This window comes from Panthera leo, chromosome D2 (assembly GCF_018350215.1).
Source record: "Panthera leo isolate Ple1 chromosome D2, P.leo_Ple1_pat1.1, whole genome shotgun sequence".
NCBI lineage: Eukaryota > Metazoa > Chordata > Mammalia > Carnivora > Felidae > Panthera > Panthera leo.
The window spans coordinates 8,696,943-8,718,540 of record NC_056689.1 but is presented as its reverse complement, the minus strand read 5'-3'; the positions used below and the strand labels follow the sequence as shown (position 1 = coordinate 8,718,540).

The 21,598-nt window shown below is 44.5% G+C and overlaps 1 protein-coding gene across 1 annotated transcript; it reads right to left on the bottom strand.

Moving 5' to 3' along the window:
- Positions 1-6,312: 6,312 nt before the first annotated feature.
- On the bottom strand, positions 6,313-17,281 carry LOC122201678 (interferon-induced protein with tetratricopeptide repeats 5-like). Its single transcript, XM_042907564.1, is given in 3 exon segments — positions 6,313-8,069; positions 16,689-16,748; positions 16,750-17,281. Coding segments are annotated over 3 exon segments (1,566 nt in total). The 5' UTR covers positions 16,815-17,281; the 3' UTR covers positions 6,313-6,628.
- Between the last annotated feature and the right edge of the window lie 4,317 nt (positions 17,282-21,598).

Sequence of the window (21,598 nt, the reverse complement as noted above, 5' to 3'; positions counted from 1 at the left end):
TGACTTTCATATACCACAGGAGTCACAGACTTACATTCTCTGAAACGTGTTCTTCAATTTTACTTATATGGGAAAATTAGTGAAAAAATAATACCACTCTCTTGTCATCCATAGGTGGGTTGTGGCTTTGTCTCTGGTGTTTGGTTTGCTTTCTTCTATTTCAGTGTTCTTTTAGGAAATATGCACGCACACACTCTCTCTCTCTCTCTCTCTCTCTCTCTCTGTCTCTCACAATTACTAGGATAACATATATATTATATATAACATTTCATTTCACAGTATGTGAGTAACATTTTTCCATGTTTTTCTGCCTTTATGTGATCATGTTTAATGACTGCCTAGGATTCTGTCTTACGGATCAGTACCGTTTTACCTACAATCTATTGATACTCGCTTAGGTGGTTTCCAGTATTTTTATTATAAATAACCTGTGGAGGAGCACCTTGGGGCATATACCGTTCTACATTCCTCCAGGTTTTCTTCTTTGAATTTCTTTCTAAGAGTGTAATTTCTGGATTAAAAGGTAAGTTCATTTTCAGTGCTGATGAAACTGACTCCAGAAAGGCTGTATGAATTTCAGATCCATCCAAAGTTTGAAAATGTGCGTTTTCTAAACCTATTCCCACCATGGATCCTATTCTTTTACGATTCTTCCCAGCCTTATATGATATAAGGTTTTCTAGAGACATTGAGCAATTTAATACTATTTATTGACTTATCATCTTCAATTTCTTTCTTTGTGTTGGCTCATGTCCTTAGCTATAAGGACACTTTTTATGAACCATAAAAAAATTATTTGTTTTGCAAATTTCTAGTTTTACTGTTTTGCATTGGGCTGGGTCTGTGCAAAAAGATAAGCGGCGGATGGACCCAGGGTCTATATTTTGGGGTTCCCGGGGCAGCCATATGTGGGGAAGGTGGTCAGTAATTGAGTTTGGGGGAGAGGTCTTGTGCTCCTGGACACCAGGGCCCAGAGATCCTCCGGAGTAGAGCTCAAAGGCCTTACTCATACCTCCTAGCAGCACGGGGAAGCCAGCAGGGGGAGTAAGAGGAATGATTTGGCCATTGACTGCTCACCCTTCCCCCACTGCCCCCCTCCCCAAGGGCTCAGGGCACTGGTATCAGTAGGACCTGAAGTGCCTTTGGTTCCTAGGCCTCGTTTTAATTGAGGTGCTTACTCTGTAACGGTCATAAAAGAGTAGTACAATAGTTTCTTGATTTATGTGCTCTTTGTAATAATATCTTTTATCTCTGTTTACAGCAACAATGAGAACTATACATACTGACTTTTTTCATTTTATAATATATTATTCCACATTAATATGATACCCTTCTCATTTTTTTTGGAGTGCCCTCTAAAATTTGTCTACAGAAAGATTATTGAGATCAAGATTTCGTAAGTTCAAACTTTTATTTTTTATTTTTATTTATTTATTTTTTTTTATTTTTTCAACTTTTTAATTTATTTTTGGGACAGAGAGACAGAGCATGAACGGGGGAGGGGCAGAGAGAGAGGGAGACACAGAATCGGAAGCAGGCTCCAGGCTCCGAGCCATCAGCCCAGAGCCTGACGCGGGGCTCGAACTCACAGACCGCGAGATCGTGACCTGGCTGAAGTCGGACGCTTAACCGACTGCGCCACCCAGGCGCCCCCAAGTTCAAACTTTTAAATAAATTTTGTCTGCAGCTGGTGTCATGCATTCTCAACATTAAAATTATGAAACATGATTTTTGAACTTTTATAGTTTAAATTTTATATTTCAATTAGGAATACATACAAATACAATTACACACAAGTATGTATTCATTACAATATGGGCAGTAAACATAAAATCTGTTAAACTATTATGCACTAAAATTCAATAGTTTCCTTCATATAGACTGCACATTTCTTATTTATACCTATATCTTTTCTTTCTTTGAACATGTAAACCTCTTGGCTATTATCATGGACGTAAGGGAGGGATTTTATATTGTTAAAATATATTTACTAATAAATAAAGATCTTCACTGTGTACTATTCAGTAAAGAGATAGTCACAAAGCATCATGCTCTTTATAAAAATGTCAGAGTTTGCACTTAGAGTTAACTCTGAGAGGAGGGGGTGTTCTTTTGGATTATATTTCTTTTTACAATTTTTCCGTTTTTTTTAATGTTTGTGTAATTTTCCCAAAGAAACCTGTTTTGCAATCTAAGAGGTTTTGATGATCATGGATATGACATTTTTAAATTGTTGGCCTCTGTTTTTAGTTTTTCTTAAATATTTTATGATCATAAATGATATGGATATATTTGTGATATACATTTATTTGTGGTAGTTTTATGTCAGTATAGACACAGGCTGTGATTAAAGCCCACTTCTAAACCCTCTCCTTAGAGATTGTAGAAACAGCACCTCCTGGGAGAAGAGATTGTTTGGGGCAGCTCTAAAGGAAGGGCCATAGAGGCTAATGGGCACCGAGTCCAGAACTGTAAGTAATGACGTCTGATGACCCAGGGAAGGGAAGGCATAGCTCGTGGCTCTGTGCACGTGCACTTCTGTGTTGTCTCCAGACTCCAGAGGGGGCTGAGGCGTGAGGCTCCAGCTCTTATCCTTGGGAGACCTGGTTCTAGACAGAGAACTGGAAAGGCAGTTTGTGCCCTTTGGGTTCTGTGGAACTTGGTAGTCAGAGGGACAAAGAGTTGTAATTGGATTGCAATGGGTAGGGTTCAAGATTTCTCCAAATGCTTTCTCAAGTGGGTGTATTAATGTGTGTAGTTTTGAGCCTGCTGGGGACTTGCCTTCAAAGAAAGGCCCTTGAGGATAGGCTGTGCCAGATGTCCATGGTTTTCAAGGTGGAGGGAAGGGTGTGGGGAGAGGAGGAGGAATGGCATGGTGCAGAGGATGAGCTGGGATCGCCTTTGTTACTTTCTGTGAGGAAAGCTCCCTATATGCAGTACACTCTATGGGCCTTGCTTCCAGAAGGTCTCTTCCTCAGCTGCATATGCCAGGATACAAGGCCCATGAATGTGACTGAGGAGGATTGTTAAAGGCTGTCCGATAGGAGCAGTGTAGTGAAACACTGTTGAAGAGCATGGACTTTGGAGTCAGTCTGGTCTGCATACACGGCCAGTCTCTACCGCTCAACACATTTGTGAGTCTAGACAGGTGACTTGACCACTGAAATCCTTGGTTTCTCCCTCACTAAAAAGTGAATGACAGCAGTAACTAGTTTACAGGGCTGTTGTAAGATGGAAAAAAAAAAATAAGCAAGTTCTAAATATATTTATCAATCAGTTATGAGTCAGACAGTCTTGTAGCTGATTAGGAGTTATTTGAAAATGAAACACAAAACTCTGTTGGAGAGTGATGTCACCAAGATGGTGAGGTAGGAGATGCCGCCTCCCCCATTTAAGCTCAACATCAAGACACCTATCCATGAACAAAACAGCTCCGGGAGAGCTCAGGAGCCCACTTGACAAACTTCAGCAACAGTGGAACAAAAACCCTGAGAATAACTTCAAAAACAGAAGGAGGACAGCTTCCTTCTGCCCCTGATCCTGCCCATGCCAGCTGGCGCGGCCCAGTGCCAAGAGGCAACTTCCAGCCACAAAGGGTTCTAGCTGGGAAAGGAAGAGCCAAGTGAACACTGGGTTTCTGAGCCCTTTTGTGGCTCCGGGCAAAGGGCCTGCTTTGGTTCTGCCCCACCCAGAGCCTGGGAAGCTGGGACCTACGCAGATGGCTGGGAACAAGGACGAGCGGGAGCCACCAGTGTCAACACACTGGGGTGGCATCCACAGTTCCCAGTGACCTGCTCTGCAGAGGACCCTGGCAGCTTTGGTCACTGAAGAACCCAGCGGCCACTCAGTACTGTACTGATTTGGAAGCTTCCCGCATACTTGTTTCACCTTGTCCACATAGATCTGAGCATCTGTGAGTCTGCCCAGGTGATAGTAGACCCAGGCATAGTTTCCCCAGGTGACCAGCCTTCTGATTTCTGCTCGATCAGAGTGTTCTCGCTGGACCAGCTCCTCAGCTTGCTGTAGGCACTCCAGGGCGGCCTCGTTGTGACCATTTAAGTGTTTTATGTAGGCCAAAAAGTTGTACATTGTAGCTTTGAACTCAGCGTTTACGAATTCAATCTGGTTACACACTCTGTCTTCTAGATCACGCGAGACACCATCTTTTTTAAGTAAGTTCCATGTGAAATGGCATTTCAGCTGTGGGAGGATTTTTTCCAGAGAATTCTTGTTGACCTCACTGTGGAGAAAATAGACACGGTCACTGCGATGTGCACCTGCCAGGCACCGCGTCCTGGGATGCAGTTACAGGTTAAGTTTGTGTGTCAATCTGCCCGGGCTGTGGGAGGCCCAGACTTCGAGTCTAACATCAGTTCTGGGTGTGTCTGTGACCAGCATCTGACTCAGGAGGCAGGGGTAAAGCAGACTGTCTTCCCCAGTGTTGGCTGGGCACCACCCGGTCTGGTGAGGGTCTGAGTACAACAAGAAGGCAGAGGGAGTGTGAATTGTCTGCCTGGCTGTGTGAGCTGGACATGTGTCTTCTCCTCCCCTTAGACTGGAGCCTGTACATCGGCCTTCCTGGTTCTCGGGCCCTCAGACTTGGACCTCAGCCTATGGCATTGTTCCTCCAGCTCTCAGGCCTTTGGCCCAGACTGGAATTATAGCATTGGCTCTCCTGGGTCTGCAGCTTATGGACAGTGACCCATGATTATGGTCCTCAGCCTCTGTAATCACGTGAGCCAATTCTTCAAGGTTCTAATATCTAGTAAATTTTAAAGTCATTTAATAGACATTAAAGTCTAATATTTAAATACAGATACTTACTGTTATTTTGATATCATAATTGTATTTAATTGCATGTGGAGTCCCTACTTGGGAACATAAGCTTGATTACAACATTATTCCCAGTGAGAGAAAATGACTTGCTGCAAAATATTTGATGCAAAGTGTGACAAATGCTTCTTCTGACAGGTTAGGACTTCAGTCCTGAATTTCTGAAATACCTGAGTAAAGATCCTTCCCTTCCCTGTTCTTCCTTCCTGAATAAACATATGAAATGAGCAAAATAAACACAGCAGAGACTTAAGTAAAACAAACATTTAAAAAAATTTAATTCGCGAAATACACTGCAGTGTGGATGCGTGTCTGAATATGCATAGAAAAATATCTGGAAGGATACATATTAAATTGTTAACAGGTTACCATGGGGGTGTGGAACTGGGTTAGAGTGAGGGAAGTGCTCTTACTTGTAAATTCATATGCTTCTGTTTATTTGAAATTTTACAGTGAGAATTCACCACTTTTATAATAATCAAACCCATCAAAACCATAACAGAAAATTTAATTAAAAAAATAAAAATAGTAACGAGTAGAAATAACACACAAATTCATGGCAGTCTTAAGGCAGTGGCAGTATGGAGAATCAAATCGCACGGCACGCTTTTCCACTAACACTGGTGGTAGACACAATTGTGTATGATAATCAAAGAAACAACATAAAAGAAGCCACTTTCAGTAGCATCCTGTTGTAAAAAGCATCCCTGGGGTCAGAGTCCTTGAGTAGTAGACCCTTCGAGGTGGACATTCAAACAGAAAGCAGGGCTTAACTACTCCTGGACGATCTACAGGAAAACATGTCAATCTGAAAACTTCAGGCAAAAGAAAGAGCCACACAGAAGTAACTTTGGAATGCTTGAACAGTTAACCACAGGCCGGAAACTGGGGGAACAAGAACCACCCAGCCCAGACCCAAAACTTAATCACCAAAACTTGGCAATCTATGGATGTAGAATGGGGATATCTATGTATCCATTTAATTATCATTTCTCCCACAATTCCTCAATCTGTACAATGATTTTAACCTAAAAATTCTGCAATTTTAGTTGGAATGAAGTTAATTCCATTTAGATAAGGTTTACTTTCCAGTTGAAAGACCGGAGAAACTCGAGACTAAGGATTTTCCATTGTTTACTTTTTTCCTCACAACTATTTCTAATTGCGTAATGAACATTTTGGAATTCTGTATTTAAAGAAATATTTTTTCCCCTGTTCTAGTTTTTTTCTCCTTTCATTGAGGTCATCACAGACAGCAGACTTTTTACTGTTAAGAACTTTTTCTTTCAACAAAAAGGATTCTTTAAGTGACTAGCGGGCTAATGGTTAAATACCTTCCTCAGAGTCAGAACTGGATAGGATCCATCTTTGGCAAGCTACACAGTTAAGAGCTTAACTAATAGAATTTTCCATTTTGCCGGAAGTCCGTTCTTGACCTAGGGGTCAAAGGCTTACGGCAAGATTATGCTTGTTGCCTAAGTGAGCAATATGTGAAATTTGACAAGAAATTTATCAGAAAATTATTATAAATAGCAGAGATCGAGGTGTAAAGTCATAATAGCCCTCCCATTTTTGAAAGGTAACAACATCTGGAATGTTTTTGTTGCCAAATGGATTACACTATTTTCATTAGAAAAAAAACAGTGAAAGATTCATATTTAGCATGATGCCTGCTACACAGTAAACATTCAATAAAAATCAGCTCCATAATTAACAATAGATTAAAACAATGAACAAGAATACTTGAACCCACAATGAGGAGAAAATCTTCAAAGTAATTTCCTAGAGTGTGTATTTAAATACAAAGTCTGAGCTCACAGAGAGCAGCAAGGGACTCTGCATTTTCTGGGTCTATCCTCTGGGCCCGAGCATAGAACTCAGCAGCTTGCCTCTTTTCTCCCTCCAGCTTATAAACAAACCCCAGGGCACATAAACTCTGCACATCTGAAGCATCGTGACTAAGTCTCTTGACAGCCAGTTTCTTCAGAGCACTTGTTAGTTTGGTCCGGAGGAGTGACCGGTCTCTAAGCTTCAAGGCCTCTACATAATGGTGGATGGCAGTACTTTCTGATTTACAGTGAAATTCCTGAAAGCGGCCATAGTAATAGTGGATCTGATGTCTGTGATCATCAGTTATGTTCTCCAGGTGAAGGGCTTTCTGGAAAACGTCTTCAGCCTTGCTATACTGGCCTCCCTCAGCGTACATGTTGGCCAGGTCCGTGTAGGCAAATGCAAACGTGGAGTCTCGTTCCACAGCTGCTTTGAAATGAGAGAGAGCCATCGCAATAAGCCTGTCGACTCTCAGTTTATCCTCCCCTTTAGGCCTGTTGCACGTGTCCTTCTTGACCTGGATCATTTGTGCCCTATAGCAGAGTCCCATCTGGTGATGCAGGAACGAGGACGTGGGCGTCGCCTTCAAGCCCTTTTTCAAAAGTCCAAGAGCTTCGTCCCAGGATTTTTTTCTCCTGTAGAATTTGGCTGCATAACGAAGGACGTAAGGTTGGGAAGCTATCTGGTCCAGGATTTCTTCAATGTACCTTTCCCCTTCAGCTTCTGCATGGACATCTTGAAGCTTCAGCGCCAGTAAAACCTTCATGTAGGCGTTATCTGGGTTCAGGGTGACAGCCTTCCTCAGCGGGCCCAGAGACAGGCTCCTTGCAGGCCCTCCTCTGTTACCGTCATCCAGCCGATACACCGTGATGGCGTAGCCAATGCTGAATTCTGGATTGTCAGGTTCCGCTTCCAGAGCCTTCTCAAAAGCCGCTTTAGCCTTCTGGTAATACTTTCCTCCAAATTTCAAGAATGCCCACCCTTTTTCACATTCAATCTCAGGACTCTCCAACTTGTAGTCAGAAGGACTGGACCGTTTCTTGCAGACGGCCCCTATCTTGTCTAAATGCCTCTGTGCCTCCTTAAGCTGGTCCGTGTGATAGTACACCCAGGCATAGTTTCCCCAAGTGACCAGACGCCGTATTTCTTCTTTGTCCGGGTGTTCTCTCCAGGTTATGTCTTCTGCTTGTTCCAAGCACGCCAGGGCATCTTCATTTTGCCCTTTTAGGTGTTTCACATAGGCCAATAGGTTGTAAAGAGTGAGTCTGGATTCTGTGGTGAGAAACTCAAGCTGCTGCCCGATTGTATTTTCCACATCAAACAGAATGTCTTCCTTAAGTAAATTCCATGTAAAGTGACATTCCAACTCTAACAGAATGGCCTTCAGGGGGTCCTTAGGCATTTCACTGTCAAAGATAAAGTCGTTTTTAAATTTTTGAAGAACTGAATCATTGTTTAAACCTCTAACACTGTTCTCTGCTTAGCAACCAAACCAGTCTTCTACTGGAATTTACACTTGAAGCACTGGGCCCCTGTAACTTTATATTGGTTTCCTCTGGGTCCAGTTACATTCTAGAAATATTTCATTAAATTCTCATTGCAAAGCCAGTTCTGAAAGACAGCAGGGTTTTCTGCATCACAGGGTATCAATTTCCTTTTGGCAGTCACTAGCCCCCAGGTACCACCTATTTTTTTTTTTTTTTTTAACTTTATTTATTTCTGAGAGAGAGCAAGAGCCAGGGAGGGGCAGAGAGAGAGGGGAGAGAGAATCCCTAGCAGGCTCCGCACTGTTAGTGCAGAGCCCAACGCAGGGCTCAAACTCATGACCTGAGCTGAAATCAAGAGTCGGATGTGTAACCAACTGAGCCACCCACACGTCAGTACTGGGCATATTTTTACAGAGAGGAATTTATGATTATGATTATGATTTTTTAAATGTTTATTTTTGAGAGAGAGAGAGAGGGCATAAGAGGGGGAGGGACAGAGAGACAGAGACAGAGACAGAGACAGAGACAGAGGATCTGAAGCAGGCTCTGCTCTGACAGCAGTGAGCCTGACATGGGGCCCAAACTCACACATCATGAGATCATGACTAAGCTGAAGTTGGACACTCAACCAACTGAGCTACTCAGGCGCCCCTACAGAGACAAATTTAGGGACGCCTGGGTGGCTCAGTCGGTTAAGCATCTGACTTTGGCTCAGGTCATGATCTTGTGGTTCACAAATTTGAGCCCTGTGTTGGGCTCTGTGGTGACAGCCCAGAGCCTGGAGCCTGCTTCAAATTCTGTGTCTCCCTCTCTCTCTGCCCCTCCCCTGCTCGTGTTCTGTCTCTGTCTCTAAATCAATCAATCAATCAATCAATCAGAGAGGAATTTAAATGTTTTGTCTAACAGCTTGAAAATTAAAAATAATAGATCTATAAACAGTAACGAATATAAAAATTCCATTTCTGCATTATGAGTAGGAAGGGAGAGAAGAATATGTGAGAAATAAGAAAAAGAAGTTCACTGGAGGAGACACAGAAGCCATATCAATGTATCATTTTTTTTTAAAATTTTTTTTTCAACGTTTTTTATTCATTTTTGGGACAGAGAGAGACAGAGCATGAACGGGGGAGGGGCAGAGAGAGAGGGAGACACAGAATCGGAAACAGGTTCCAGGCTCCGAGCCATCAGCCCAGAGCCTGACGCGGGGCTCGAACTCACGGACCGGGAGATCGTGACCTGGCTGAAGTCGGACGCTTAACCGACTGCGCCACCCAGGCGCCCCTCAATGTATCATTTTTGAGGAGGAAGGAAGAAAGCGAGGGAGAGCGGGATGGGGTGGGGTGGGAAACCCCAGGGAGAGAAAGGCCCAGAAACAGACAGGAACAGGTATACCAAGAGATGAGGAAAGCATGATTTGAGATAGATAACAAGGAGAGCAGCAGAGAGTTCAAGAAAGATGGGGAGGGGCACCTGGGTGGCTCAGTCGGTTGAGCCTCTGACTTTGGCTCAGGTCATGATCTCACAGCTTGTGAGTTCAAGCCCAGCGCTGGGCTCTGTGCTGACAGCTTGGAGCCTGGAGCCTGCTTCGGATTCTGTGTCTCCCTCTCTCTTTGCCCCTAACCCACTTGCATTCTGTCTCTCTCTCAAAAATAAATAAACATTAAAAAAAAAAATTTTTTTTTAAAAGATCGGGAAAGGACAAAAGGAGGGTGGGTAATGTGTAGGTTTTGCTGTCAAATCCCACAACCTTCTGGCCTCTCGGGTTGTGGGCAACAATAAAGACTAAGACCTATTATTAACTCATCAGCTCCCTCAATATTCACTTCATAAATATTTGCTGAGCTCCCTTTGTACAACGCACAGTGTAACTCTGCAGAGCCCATTGGAAACATGATCTCAGAAACTAGGAAGAGGAAGAGGAAAGGAAGGGCTAGGAAATACTTATTCATTAGGGACAGCCTTCTCTGTGCGAGATCTCGTCAATAACCCTGGGGATGTAACCCTGAGCGAGACACAGCTCTGCTCATGGAGAGCTTATGTTATAAGTCACTGGTCAGTTACAGCTTAGCCTTCCAACCAAGGTCTGTGAAAGTGACCCAGGAAGTGCACACAGTCCAGTGCTGTGGACATCTGTGGCTCTGGCTTGGTGAGGATCCCTTCTCTTGGTTTTCCTTTCTGGAACATGCTCTCCCTCTACTCTCAGTCCATGTGATTTGAGATGGGCCGTCCACCATTCACTCCAATCTGGGAAGGCGCAAGATATTCCAGCCGTTCCCTGGTCCCAGTGATTCACTCAGAGGTAGTCCAATTAAAATATAATTTTGCTGAGGGGCACCTAGGTAGCTTAGTCTGTTAAGCATCTGACTTCAGGTCATGATCTCACAGTTGGTGAGGTCGAGCCCCACGTTGGGCTCTGTGCTGACAGCTTGGAGCCTGGACCCTGCTTCGGATTCTGCGTCTCCCTGTCTCTCTGCCCCTCGCCAGCTGGTGCTCGCTTTCTCTCTCAATAATAGATGAATAAACAAATATATAATATTATATGTAATTAATATTAATACAATATAATAATATATAAAATTTGTATTATATATAATTAGCATTAATCAGTATAATTAATATATGCAACATGTAATTATAATTAATATAATTAATTGTAATACTTCTATATGATTAATATATAATTTAAATATATATTAATATATATTAGTTCATATATATATTTTAATATATATATAATTTTACTGCAACTAGGTCTCTTCCTTCTGAAAAGTGTAAGCTGGTAGAATATAAGCTTGGAGCTGCTAGTGGCCATCTTTCCAGACTTAGGGACAGCCTACCTGAGAAGGGATCTAACACAGCAGAAAGCAGAGCTCAGACAGGAGGAAGGACAGACGGCTTATGCCAGTGACTAAAGAGTCTTGCCTGGATCACCCTGTCTACCCCTGAACTTCTGTTTACTTAAAGACATAGCTTCTCTCTCCTTTGTTTAAGCTGGTTTGAATTAGGTTTCTACTGTCTGCAACTGATGAAATCCTGAGTAATATTCCTAGTTTTATTTGTTTGTTTTGCTGATGGTAGTGGTGAGACAGTCAAGAAAGACATTCTACATCTACTACTGGCCATAATTAAGAAATTCGCAGAAAAAAAAATTCCTTAAATCTTCTCTCAAACAGAGAAGTTCCCTGCTTACGTGTGTGTATTTCTGTTTCTGTTGCACACGGGATCCCCACCCTCTTGTATGTAAAATATAAACCTATTTGTACAAATGTTTATGGGAACTACAGTAATATTTCCATCAAAACATTTGTTGACCACCTCATGTCACACATGCCAGGCAGTATCCTAGTTGTATCCTAGATATAGTAGTGAGCGAGTAAGTTAGAAAAAGGCCCTTTCCTCATGGTAATTTCATTCTGGAAGAGGAGGGAACAAAAGGAGGTGAAAGAAAAGAAACATGGAAACAAATCAATATGGAAACAAATGGAAAGTATAATTCCAGATGGTGATAAGTGTTAAAAAGAAAAAATAATCAGAGTAATGGTATTAAGAGGTGGTGGTTGGAGGCGGGGGGAGGTACTTTAGTTATGATTGTGAAGAAACAGCCCTTGTAAAAAGGGGCAATTGAAATAATCAGATCCCAGCAGTGGAACAGAGGCAGTCATAGAAGATCTGAGGGCAGAATGGTCTAAGCCACTGCTTCTCTACCAGGGTGCTTTTGCTCCCGGGAGACATTTGGTAATGTCTGGAGACAATCTGGTTGTCACACTGGGTAGGTCAAGACCAGGGATGCTGCTAACTATCCTGCAATGCACGGGTAGGTCCCAGTCACCGTGAATTATCCAGCCCAAAATGTCAATCATGCTGAGGTTGAGAAACCCTGGTTGGGGCTGAGGGACCAGCAAGTGCAAAGGCCCTGATGTGGGAACAGACTTGGAGTGTTCAGGGGACAGAAGGAAGAAGGGTTAAGTGGAAGGTGAGGCATGGCAGTAGCAGGAACAGAAGGTGCAGGCTTGCAGTCCATGACAAGGAATATTAATTTTACAATAATTCTAATGGGAAGCCATTACAGGGAGATTTTTAAGTAGGGAAATGATAATGTTTGATACAGGCCTAAAAGATGTCCCTCTGGGGGCACCTGGTGGCTCAGTCTGTTGAGCGTCCAACTCTTGATCTCAGCTCAGGTCTTGATCTCAGGGTTGTGAGTTCAGGCCCTGTGTTGGGCTATTGGGCTCTGCACTGGGCATGGAGCCTACTAAAAAACAAAATAAAACAAAAAACAAAACAATAAATGTATATTATATATATAATATAATATATATATATAAATATATATATATATATATTATATATATATATATATATATATATATCAGCATCATTTACATTAGCCAAATTATGGAAGCAGCCCAAGTGTCCATTGATAGATGAATGGATAAAGATGTGGATACATATACAATGGAATATTACTCATCCATAAAAAAAGGATGCAATCTTGCCATTTGCAACAACATGGGTGGACCTAGAGAGTATAATGCTAAGTGAAATAAGTCAGAGACAGACAAATACCATACGATTTCACTCATATGTGGAATTTAAGAAACCAATGAACAAAAAAAAGACTCTCTTTTAAAATGTTTATTTATTTTGAGAGAGACAGAGAGAGCAACACATGCACGAGTGGGGGAAGGGGAAAGAGAGAAGGCGACAGAGAATCTCAAGCAGGCTCCCCAATCAGCATGAAGCCTGATGTGGGCCTCAATCCCATGACCGCGAGATCATGATCTAAGGCAATATCAAGCGTTGGACACTCAACTGACTAAGCCACCCAGGTGCCCCCCAAAACCAGACTCTTAAATACAGAGAACAAACTGGTGGTTGCCAGAGGGGAGGTAGGTGAGGGGATGGGTGAAGTAGATTTAAAAAAAGGGAAAAGGAAAAAAGGAAAAAAAATCCATGATATTATGGAAGCCTAAGGAAGAAATATTTATTTCAGGAAGGAGAGATGGATGTTCGATATGTACAATGACTCTAAGAGGTTGAGTGATTGAGGACAGAGAAGAGATCACTGGGCTGGAGCAAAGCTGTGGGGAACCCTGATGAGCATTTTACTAAAAAGGTAGGGATGAAAACATTACTAGTTGGGGGGGGGGGGTGGACAATGGGAGGTGGAATAGTGGATACGGGGAATAGAGGTCACTCCTTTCAAGGAATTTTACTATTAAGGGAATAGACAAATAGAGCTACATCTGGAGGGGGGTTGGCGGAACTGTCAAAAACATTTTTAATCATGAAATTTTTAATGACTTAATGATATGCCCGTGGGAATGATCCAGTATCAAGGGAGAAAATGACGCTTGTAGGAGAGAGGTGGGGATAACTGCGAGAAAGATGGAACATGAAGCAGAAGTGAAGCTATACAATGTTAATACATTTTTATCTCCAGACTCAGACTCCTAACCGTGGTCGCCATGCCTTTCTTCATCTGTCCCGTGTCTACTTCTATAGCCTCATTTTGTACAATCTCCTCTCCTTCATTGCCCTCCGGTCATACTGGCCTTTAAAAAAGTTTCTTTCCTCTGCCAGGTCTGTATCCTCAGGGCATCTGCACCTGCTTTTTACACCCTCAGTCTCTGAACTCTTCCTAAGAGAGGTCTAGGGATTGCTCACTCTCATGATTCTGGTCTTGGCTCAAATGTGAGGTCTTCCAAGAGGGGTATCTCTGACCACTCTAGCTAACACTGCACCCCTGCCTTGCCAGCCACCCTACAGTATAGTATTTCTCATTTTCCTGTCCTGCATAGCAAAAGAGTGCTTTGAATCAAATAAGAGACTGAGGCTTTACAGTGAATCGACCAAGTCTTTAGGAATTGTGAAGGGGCTGCCTTAATTAGCCAAAAGTGACAGAAGAGTTAGAGAACTGGATTAGTGGCACGAGTAGTAGTAATTGGACAGATAAAACCATTTCATATTTACAACCAAATATACTATTCCATGAACAGTTTTCCAACTTTTATAGAAACTAAATTTAATCCTTAGTGACTTAATATTATCTTTAGTACACATTTAAGTTAATTTGCAATTAATTTCAATTTTATATATTTTTTCATGTTTATTCTCACTCTCCGTGTATATACATACACACCAATATACAGGTCCCACACTTTAGTGACTACAGGTTCTAGCCAGAGCTTGCCCACAGAAATTCTTGCCATGATGGAGATGTTCTTATCCATGCTCTGCAATATGATGGACACTAGCCACAAGTGACCATGATCACTTGAAATGTGGCTAGGATGCCTGAGGAACTGGATTTTAAATTTCGTTTACTTTTAATTAATTTAAATAACTGTATATGACCAGCGGCTCCTGTGTGAGACAGGACACTGGAGACACTTGGGCCTGTCAGACTTTAATGGAATAAAAGAGCTCCCACACACCAGATTAGAGCTCTCCTTTAACTTAAAATCTCTGCCATTTTATTCAAGGTGAAGAACTAAATTAGATGGCAAATAAAGATGGATTTGAAAAAAACAACCTTATACACACGAGCTGGGCTCATTGCAGATTTGGCTCAATGGTGTAAATGTTACACTATTTATAATAGACTGTCTGAAATCAGAGGAGAACTCCACAAACAAGGAAACCTGAAGTTGCCATGCATCACTAGCTTACTGCACGCCAAGCAGTGCACCAGGCACTTACAAATTACGTTTAATTTTTATGCCATTTTATTATTTTCACAATTTTGTGGATGAGGAGTAGGGGACAGAGTTTATATTACATGTCCGAGGTTACTCAGCTCTAACGTGGCTGAGCTCAGAATCAAACCTAGCTCTGCCTGACTCAAAGCTCAATACTGTTAAACTACCTCTTTTTACCATAAAAATTGGAGGTGGTTTTGTTTTTGTTTTTTTTGTTTTTTTTGTTTTTTTTTTTTTTTTTTTTAGAATAGTTTGCTTTAAAATACAGGATACATGCAATGTATTTAAAATTCACCTTGGGGCGCCTGGGTGGCTCGGTCAGTTGGGTGGCTGACTTGGGCTCAGGTCATAATCTCGCAGTTGGTGAGTTCGAGCCCGGCGTGGGGCTCTGTGCTGTCAGCTCAGAGCCTGGAGCCTGCTTCGGATTCTGTATCTCCTCTCTCTCTGTCCCTCCCCCACTCGTGTTCTGTTTCTCTCTGTCTCTCTCTCTCTCTCTCAAAAAATAAATCAACATAAAAAAAAAAGAAGTTCAGTTGGCATCTCAAATACACACATGCAATACAGAAACCTGGGCGCCTTGATCCTGTACCTCCTGTCTTCCCCATCTTGTTTGGCACCTCTTAGTTCCACAGGCCAAATAACCTAGCAGTAATCTTTGATCCCTCTATTCCTCCTCTCCCAACCCCTCATCCATTCCAGTACGAAGTTCTGTTAATTCTGTCACATCTCAAATCCATCCACTTCTCTCCACTTCCACTGCTGTTTTCCTCCTCTGAACCACAATCACCTTTCCTTTGAGCTGGGGCAAAACTCTGGTCTCCCTGCTTCCTTCTGGTCTTGATTCCCCAATACAGCCCTAGTATATTTTTGAAAATGTAAACTGGATCATGTAAGTCTCCCACTTACAATCTCCCAAGGGCTACCCAACACCCTTAGATATTAATCCAGCCCTTGCCAGGTCCTACAAGTCCCTAAAGGACCTGGCCTTGCCTACCCATCCGACCTTTTCCCTCCTACTGTCCTCCACATTCACTGTCATTTTAGACATTTTGACTTTTCTTCCTATCTCAAACACATCAAGTTCAAGGACTTTTATACCTGTTGTTTTTACTCGGGATGCTCTGCTTCTAAATCTTTGCATGCCTAGCTCTTTCTTGTAACTCGGCTCAAATATGCCCTACCCCAGAGGGTGCCTGAGGCAGAACCATCTAAAATAGACCCCTCTGTTCTAGGTCACTCTCTTAGCCCATTACACTTATTTTCCTTACAGCTCTGTTCACTTTCTGAATTATATTATTTACTCATTTATCTATTGTATGTGGATTTCCCCCATTTAAATAAAAGCCCTATGAAAATAGGGGCCTTGTTTTGATCTTACTTTTTGCACCTCTGTGTCCCAGCATCTAGTTATTATTCCAGGCAGATAATGGAAGCTCACTAAATAAATATTTGTTGAATGAACGACAGTGTAGTCACATACTAGCAGCTTCTGACGTGTCCAGCCCAGAGGATGGGCTTAGCATCAAAAGCACCTGGATACCTGATGAGGAGTTCCTGCTAGTCCCTCCCTTCCTGCTGATGGCTCCAAACTACCTCCCACCTCCCACTTCAATTCTCCCCACCCCACTTGTCTTTGTATCTTGGCGTGCGCTCCGTCTGGCTCTGTGTTTGGATTTTGAATACAGGGTTTGGGCTGTCTTTTACGGTCCTGACTGGGAAACCTGGTATGATCATCCCTCGGTAGTTAGTTGTTCCTTTCTCTGGTGCAACGTCACCAAAATTTTGGGCAAGACCTCCCCTTAGCAGCCTGTCCAGACCCATGGCGATCTGGGCTTACCGGCCCCCTGCCCGTGGGCAGAGTGAAATGCACATCCGCTTCTGCTGCAGAGGTTTACACCGGCCCAGCCCAAGGAGGCTGAGGAGACCGCCTCGGGCAATAGGAATGTGGCCGTGACAGTGACATCTCAAAGGGACGTTCACTCAGCCACTGAAGTGCTTCGCTCAGACTCGGTGGAATTTATACACAACTGGATACCATGATAAGTTTTACTTCTAAACCCAGTCTACTTAACCTTTAAACTTTGTCTCTGGGAAGCTGGCAGAGAGAGGCTCTTGTGTCTGAAGAGGTGACATTTATCTTTAGGCAATTTTGAGTTTTAGCCAGGAAGGAGCAGTCTTTCGTTGTCCCCAGTGGGGTCCGCTCCTGTTCCACATACAGTGCACCCCCTTTTCCTTCTTGTTTCTTCTGGCACCCCCCCCCCCCCGAACTCCCTCCCTTCTTAAACTTGTTGGAAGTGGGGCGCTTATTCAATTTCCTCTTCTACTTCACGTAGTAGTAATCAACATTGGCAAAACTCTTCATGCTAAGCAATGAACTCTTTCCGCGGTCCTAAGATTGGGTGCCATTAAGTTTTACGAATAAGAAACGGACTCAGAGTTTACAAAATGTTCTGGGCATCCAACGAGGAGGTGTTCAGAGTCACGACTTCGAACAAGGTTTTAGCCTCCCGTCCCTCAACTCATCTAAATGCGGAGGTTCACCGATCGGGCGCAGGGCAGGCTGCGGAAGCCTGGGGATCCAAAGCGGGTGAGAAGCATCCTGCCCCGCGCGTCAGCTGGTAAAGGAGACAGCCTCAGGCATCCGCGCAAAACAGCCGACGGGGCGGACCAGCAGGAGTCGGTGGCTCCCGGGAAGGGAAGAACTCAGACCCCGAGGTCAGAAAGGCACCAGGGCAGAAGCAGCAGACCCGGTGACGAGTCGCGTCCGCCGGCTCCCCTCCCCGTCCCGGGACTGGGGCTGCCCTTCCCTCGGCGGGGACCGGGCTCGCGGGGGCAACCTAAACCCGACGCCCGTGCGGCCTGGAAGGGCCCCGGCGCTGCGCGGGCCACGGAGTCCAAGGCCTACGCGGAGTTTGGGAGCAGAAGCGGAGAAAACCCTCACCTCGTGGTGGTTGTGGACGGTCCCGGCAGGCGGCAGTCCCCTCGGGCTTTCCGCTCTAGAAGTGGAGCCCCAGCTGCGGAGCGCGCGCTCCAGGGCGCCGGCAGGCGCGGGAGTGCGGGCGGGAGGGCGCGGAGTGCGCGGGGGCGCGGGCTTGCGGACGGGGGAGCGCGGAGTGCGCGGGTGCGTGCGCGCGTGCAGGCGGGAGGGCGCGGAGTGCGCGCGGACGGGAGCGCGGAAGTGCCGGCGGCGCGGCAGTGCGCTTCCCTCCGGGCGTCAGCTGCGCGCTCTCTGAGGCTAGGAGTTGGCTTTTGTAAAGGCGGCAACCGGACGGGAGATGGAACGTAGATGGTGTCTCAGCTTCCCGACCCGGCGGAGTCCAGCTCCAAGAAACGGAAACGTCTGCAAGAGCTGAGTGGGGCCGGGGAGAGGTTTGTGAGACTCCGGGCGGTGCGGTGTGGTATTTGCAGCGGGGCCTCTGGCTTTGATCTGGGCTCTCGCCTGCCTTGCTGAGTCCTCGTGCCCCCCCCTCCGCCCCCCCCTCTCTTTTTAAATAAAGTGACGCGAGATTGCTCCGCGTTATTTCTGTTGCAAGGGTGGCAGCGATGCTCTTTTCGTTTTTCTGCATCCTAAGCGGAAAGAAGTCTCTGCTTCTCGTCTTGATTCAACAAACAACACAGGTGCACTACCCATGGGGTAAAGTTAGAGAAACTTGGGAGTCAAAATGCATACACATTTTAAAATTTGATAGCTATTGCTTAATAACTTTGCGGAGAGATTTATACACCCCTCCCTGGAGTTGTAGGACAGTGCTTGCCTTCTGTGCCCTTGCCAACCGTGCTTCGCCTAACAACTTCTAATAAAGATCAGGGTGGTATCAGGAATCTGAGCCGAAAATGCCAAATACCCACACACTAAAATTTTTGTCCCCCTGTGACTTCAGTCATTCTTTCGTGGATTCAGTGAACCGCATTGAACAACTGCTAAGAGGCAGACGTTGTGCAAGACACAGGCAATGCAGCAATGAAAAAAACAGACAAAGGATCTACCTTCGAGTACTTCATTCCTAGTGTGGGAGATAAAGATAATAAAGAACAAATAAAGTATTGTGTGTGAGATGGTGCTATGGAGAAAAAGCATGGAGAGGGTTACAGTGCAGGGCGTTTCACCGTTATAAATATGGTGGGGAGGAAAGATTTCACTGGGTCAGTGACATTTGAGTAAAGATCTGAAGCAGGTGAAGGAGAGAGTGGTTATGGGGCCAGGGAAGAATGGTTCAGGCAGGGGAAGCAGTAGGTACAAACCCCAGGGAGGTGGGAACATACTTGCCATGAATGGATGGTGTGGCTGGAGCAGTAAGGGTAGGGGGGAGGTCTCAAGAAATGAGATCAGAGGAAGAATGGCATGGGCCTGAAGCCTACTGTAATGTTTAACTTAAGCAGGAAGCTGCATTTTTTTTTAATTTTATTTATTATGTATGTATGTATGTATGTATTTTTGAGAGAGAGAGCGAGCAGGGGAGGGACAGAGTGAGAAAGAGAATCCCAAGCAGGCTCTGTGCTGTCAACATGGAGAGTGAGGTGGAGCTCGGTCTCACGAACCCTGAGATCATGACCTGAACCGAAATCAAGAGTCTGACGCTTAACCAACTGAGCCACCCAGGCATCCTTTATTTTGTTTTTAAAAAATGTTTATTTATTTTGAGAGAAAGAGTGAGAGAGGCAGGCAGAGAATCCCAAGTGGGGTTCGATCCCACGATCAGTGAGATCATGACCTGAGCCGAGACAGAGTGACAGTCAACTGACTGAGCCACCCAGGTGCCTCAAGGAAGCTGCATTTTAGAAAAGGTACCGAACAGTTTGCTGTGGGTGGAAGAATAAAGCCAGAATACCCTCCTTACCAAGGATGTAGAAAAGTTTAATGGCGCTCCAGTGTTTGAAAAAATTTTCAGTGCATGGATTATGTTTCCTTCCTTGTTCCTGCTTCTCTCCCTTCCTTTCTCTTAACTGTATCCAAGCCAAAAGGTCGTCTTTGCTTATTAAGGTTTAGACCGATAGCAACTAAGCAACCAGAAGTGAACCTTAAAGGGAAAGGAAATCCTGCCTATCTACTTATATTGTTTAGGAATTCAAATTCAGAAAGGCAAAAACCATCTGTGAAAAATTTAAAGGAATATACATTTTCAGGATTGAGAAGAAACAAACGTCTGGCTGTTGAGTGGGTGTTGAACGTGCCAGAATTACTAGATGGAATTTGAATATTGATCTTTTTTCACAGACCGTTGGTTTGGGTGGATTCTTGGTAAAACCAGTAGTGTGTTGTCTTTTGAACGTACTCCAGTCAACATGCAGGACGCAGCAACTAGCAACAAAGGGAAACAGAAAGTGAAACATGGCAATTGATCTAAAATCTTCTTGGGAAACCGAAAATTAAGTAACGCTTTTAAGAAATACATGTAAGTCAGTTTCTCAACCTTGGTGCTATTGAGGAACTTTTTTTTCTTTCTCTTCTCTCAGGGACAACATTCTCCTCTCCCCTCAGATTCTCCCTCCTTGAGAATCAGTGCTGTCAATAATACCCTCGTGTATGTGTTTGAAATCATGTGAGCTTGTCCTCAGGACACAGCCTGCAAGAGATAGGAGCTGGATTTCAGGAAGGAGAGGAAGAGTTGAGCACAGATGAGCAGTTGGGGATGGTCCTGGAGTTCAAGAGGAGGCGTGCGTGAGAGAACGGTGGACATCAAGGGGAATGTCAGAGAAGTGTGGCTGTGTCACATCTGGTCTGCTGGGGACAGGCTTCAGGGCTGTGGATTCATGACCCACCCTCTGGGTCAAGCTGGGGCAGGCTATGGGTAGGGGCCCTCAGTCCCAATGCAGTTCCAGTACTAGCAGCATCATAACAATGGGGACAACGGTGACCAGAGAGGGTCCCCGAGGAACTGGAGCTTGCAGTGGTGTGCGGACAGCAGTTAGCAAAGATCTGGCTGGGGGCACCTTAACAGTAGGGAGTGGCAGGAGCTGTGGCCTGGCCGGACTTGGACTACGTGAGAGACATTCCCTAGGCACTTGGAGAAAGTTTTGAGCGGCAGAAACTCTAAACAAGGACGCCAGCTGAGGTTTTGCCGGTCATTTCCATGGGAGGGGTAACAAGTCCTGGAAGTCAGCTGTCAGTTCCGAGACTTCTCCGTAATGCCCGGAGATAGTCATGTGGAGGCTTGACAGGAGCGTTTTCACTACGGAAGAGCAGCTCTTTTTCTGGATTTGCTGCTTGCTGTTTTCCCCTGCAAGCGTCCAGGCTCTTCCACACATTAGAGCTTCTGAGCCCTCAGAGTGCAGACACCTCTTCCAGAGGAGGGGACGCGAGGGGATAGAGAGATGGTGTTAGATTATAAGACACTCTGATGACTGCGACCTCTGGGTCGTCAAGCACCCCTCACACAAACACATCCATAATCCAGAGATTTATGTTGCATGAATGAGCTCTGCTTTCTGGCTGCAAATGATGTATTAGCAATACCTGGGAAGAGCTGCCTAGTAGATTAACCAGTCATCCGACCAGTATTTACCTTTCATGTTTCTCTCTCTGGGAGAGTTCCCAGTGGCTAGACTCACTTTAGTGCCAGTGTCACTTTGGGCCTCCTCCCCAAACTCAAGCACTGTAAGATACCATTTTTGTTAAACCTAAGAAGTCTTTGTTTTAGTTACAAGTATGTTGAGAAGATCGGATCTGTGTGGCTCTCATGTCTAGCCTTCAATGATGAACTTTGCTCCCTTCGATTCCTAACGAATTTTAGTAGAAATCAAAAGGCT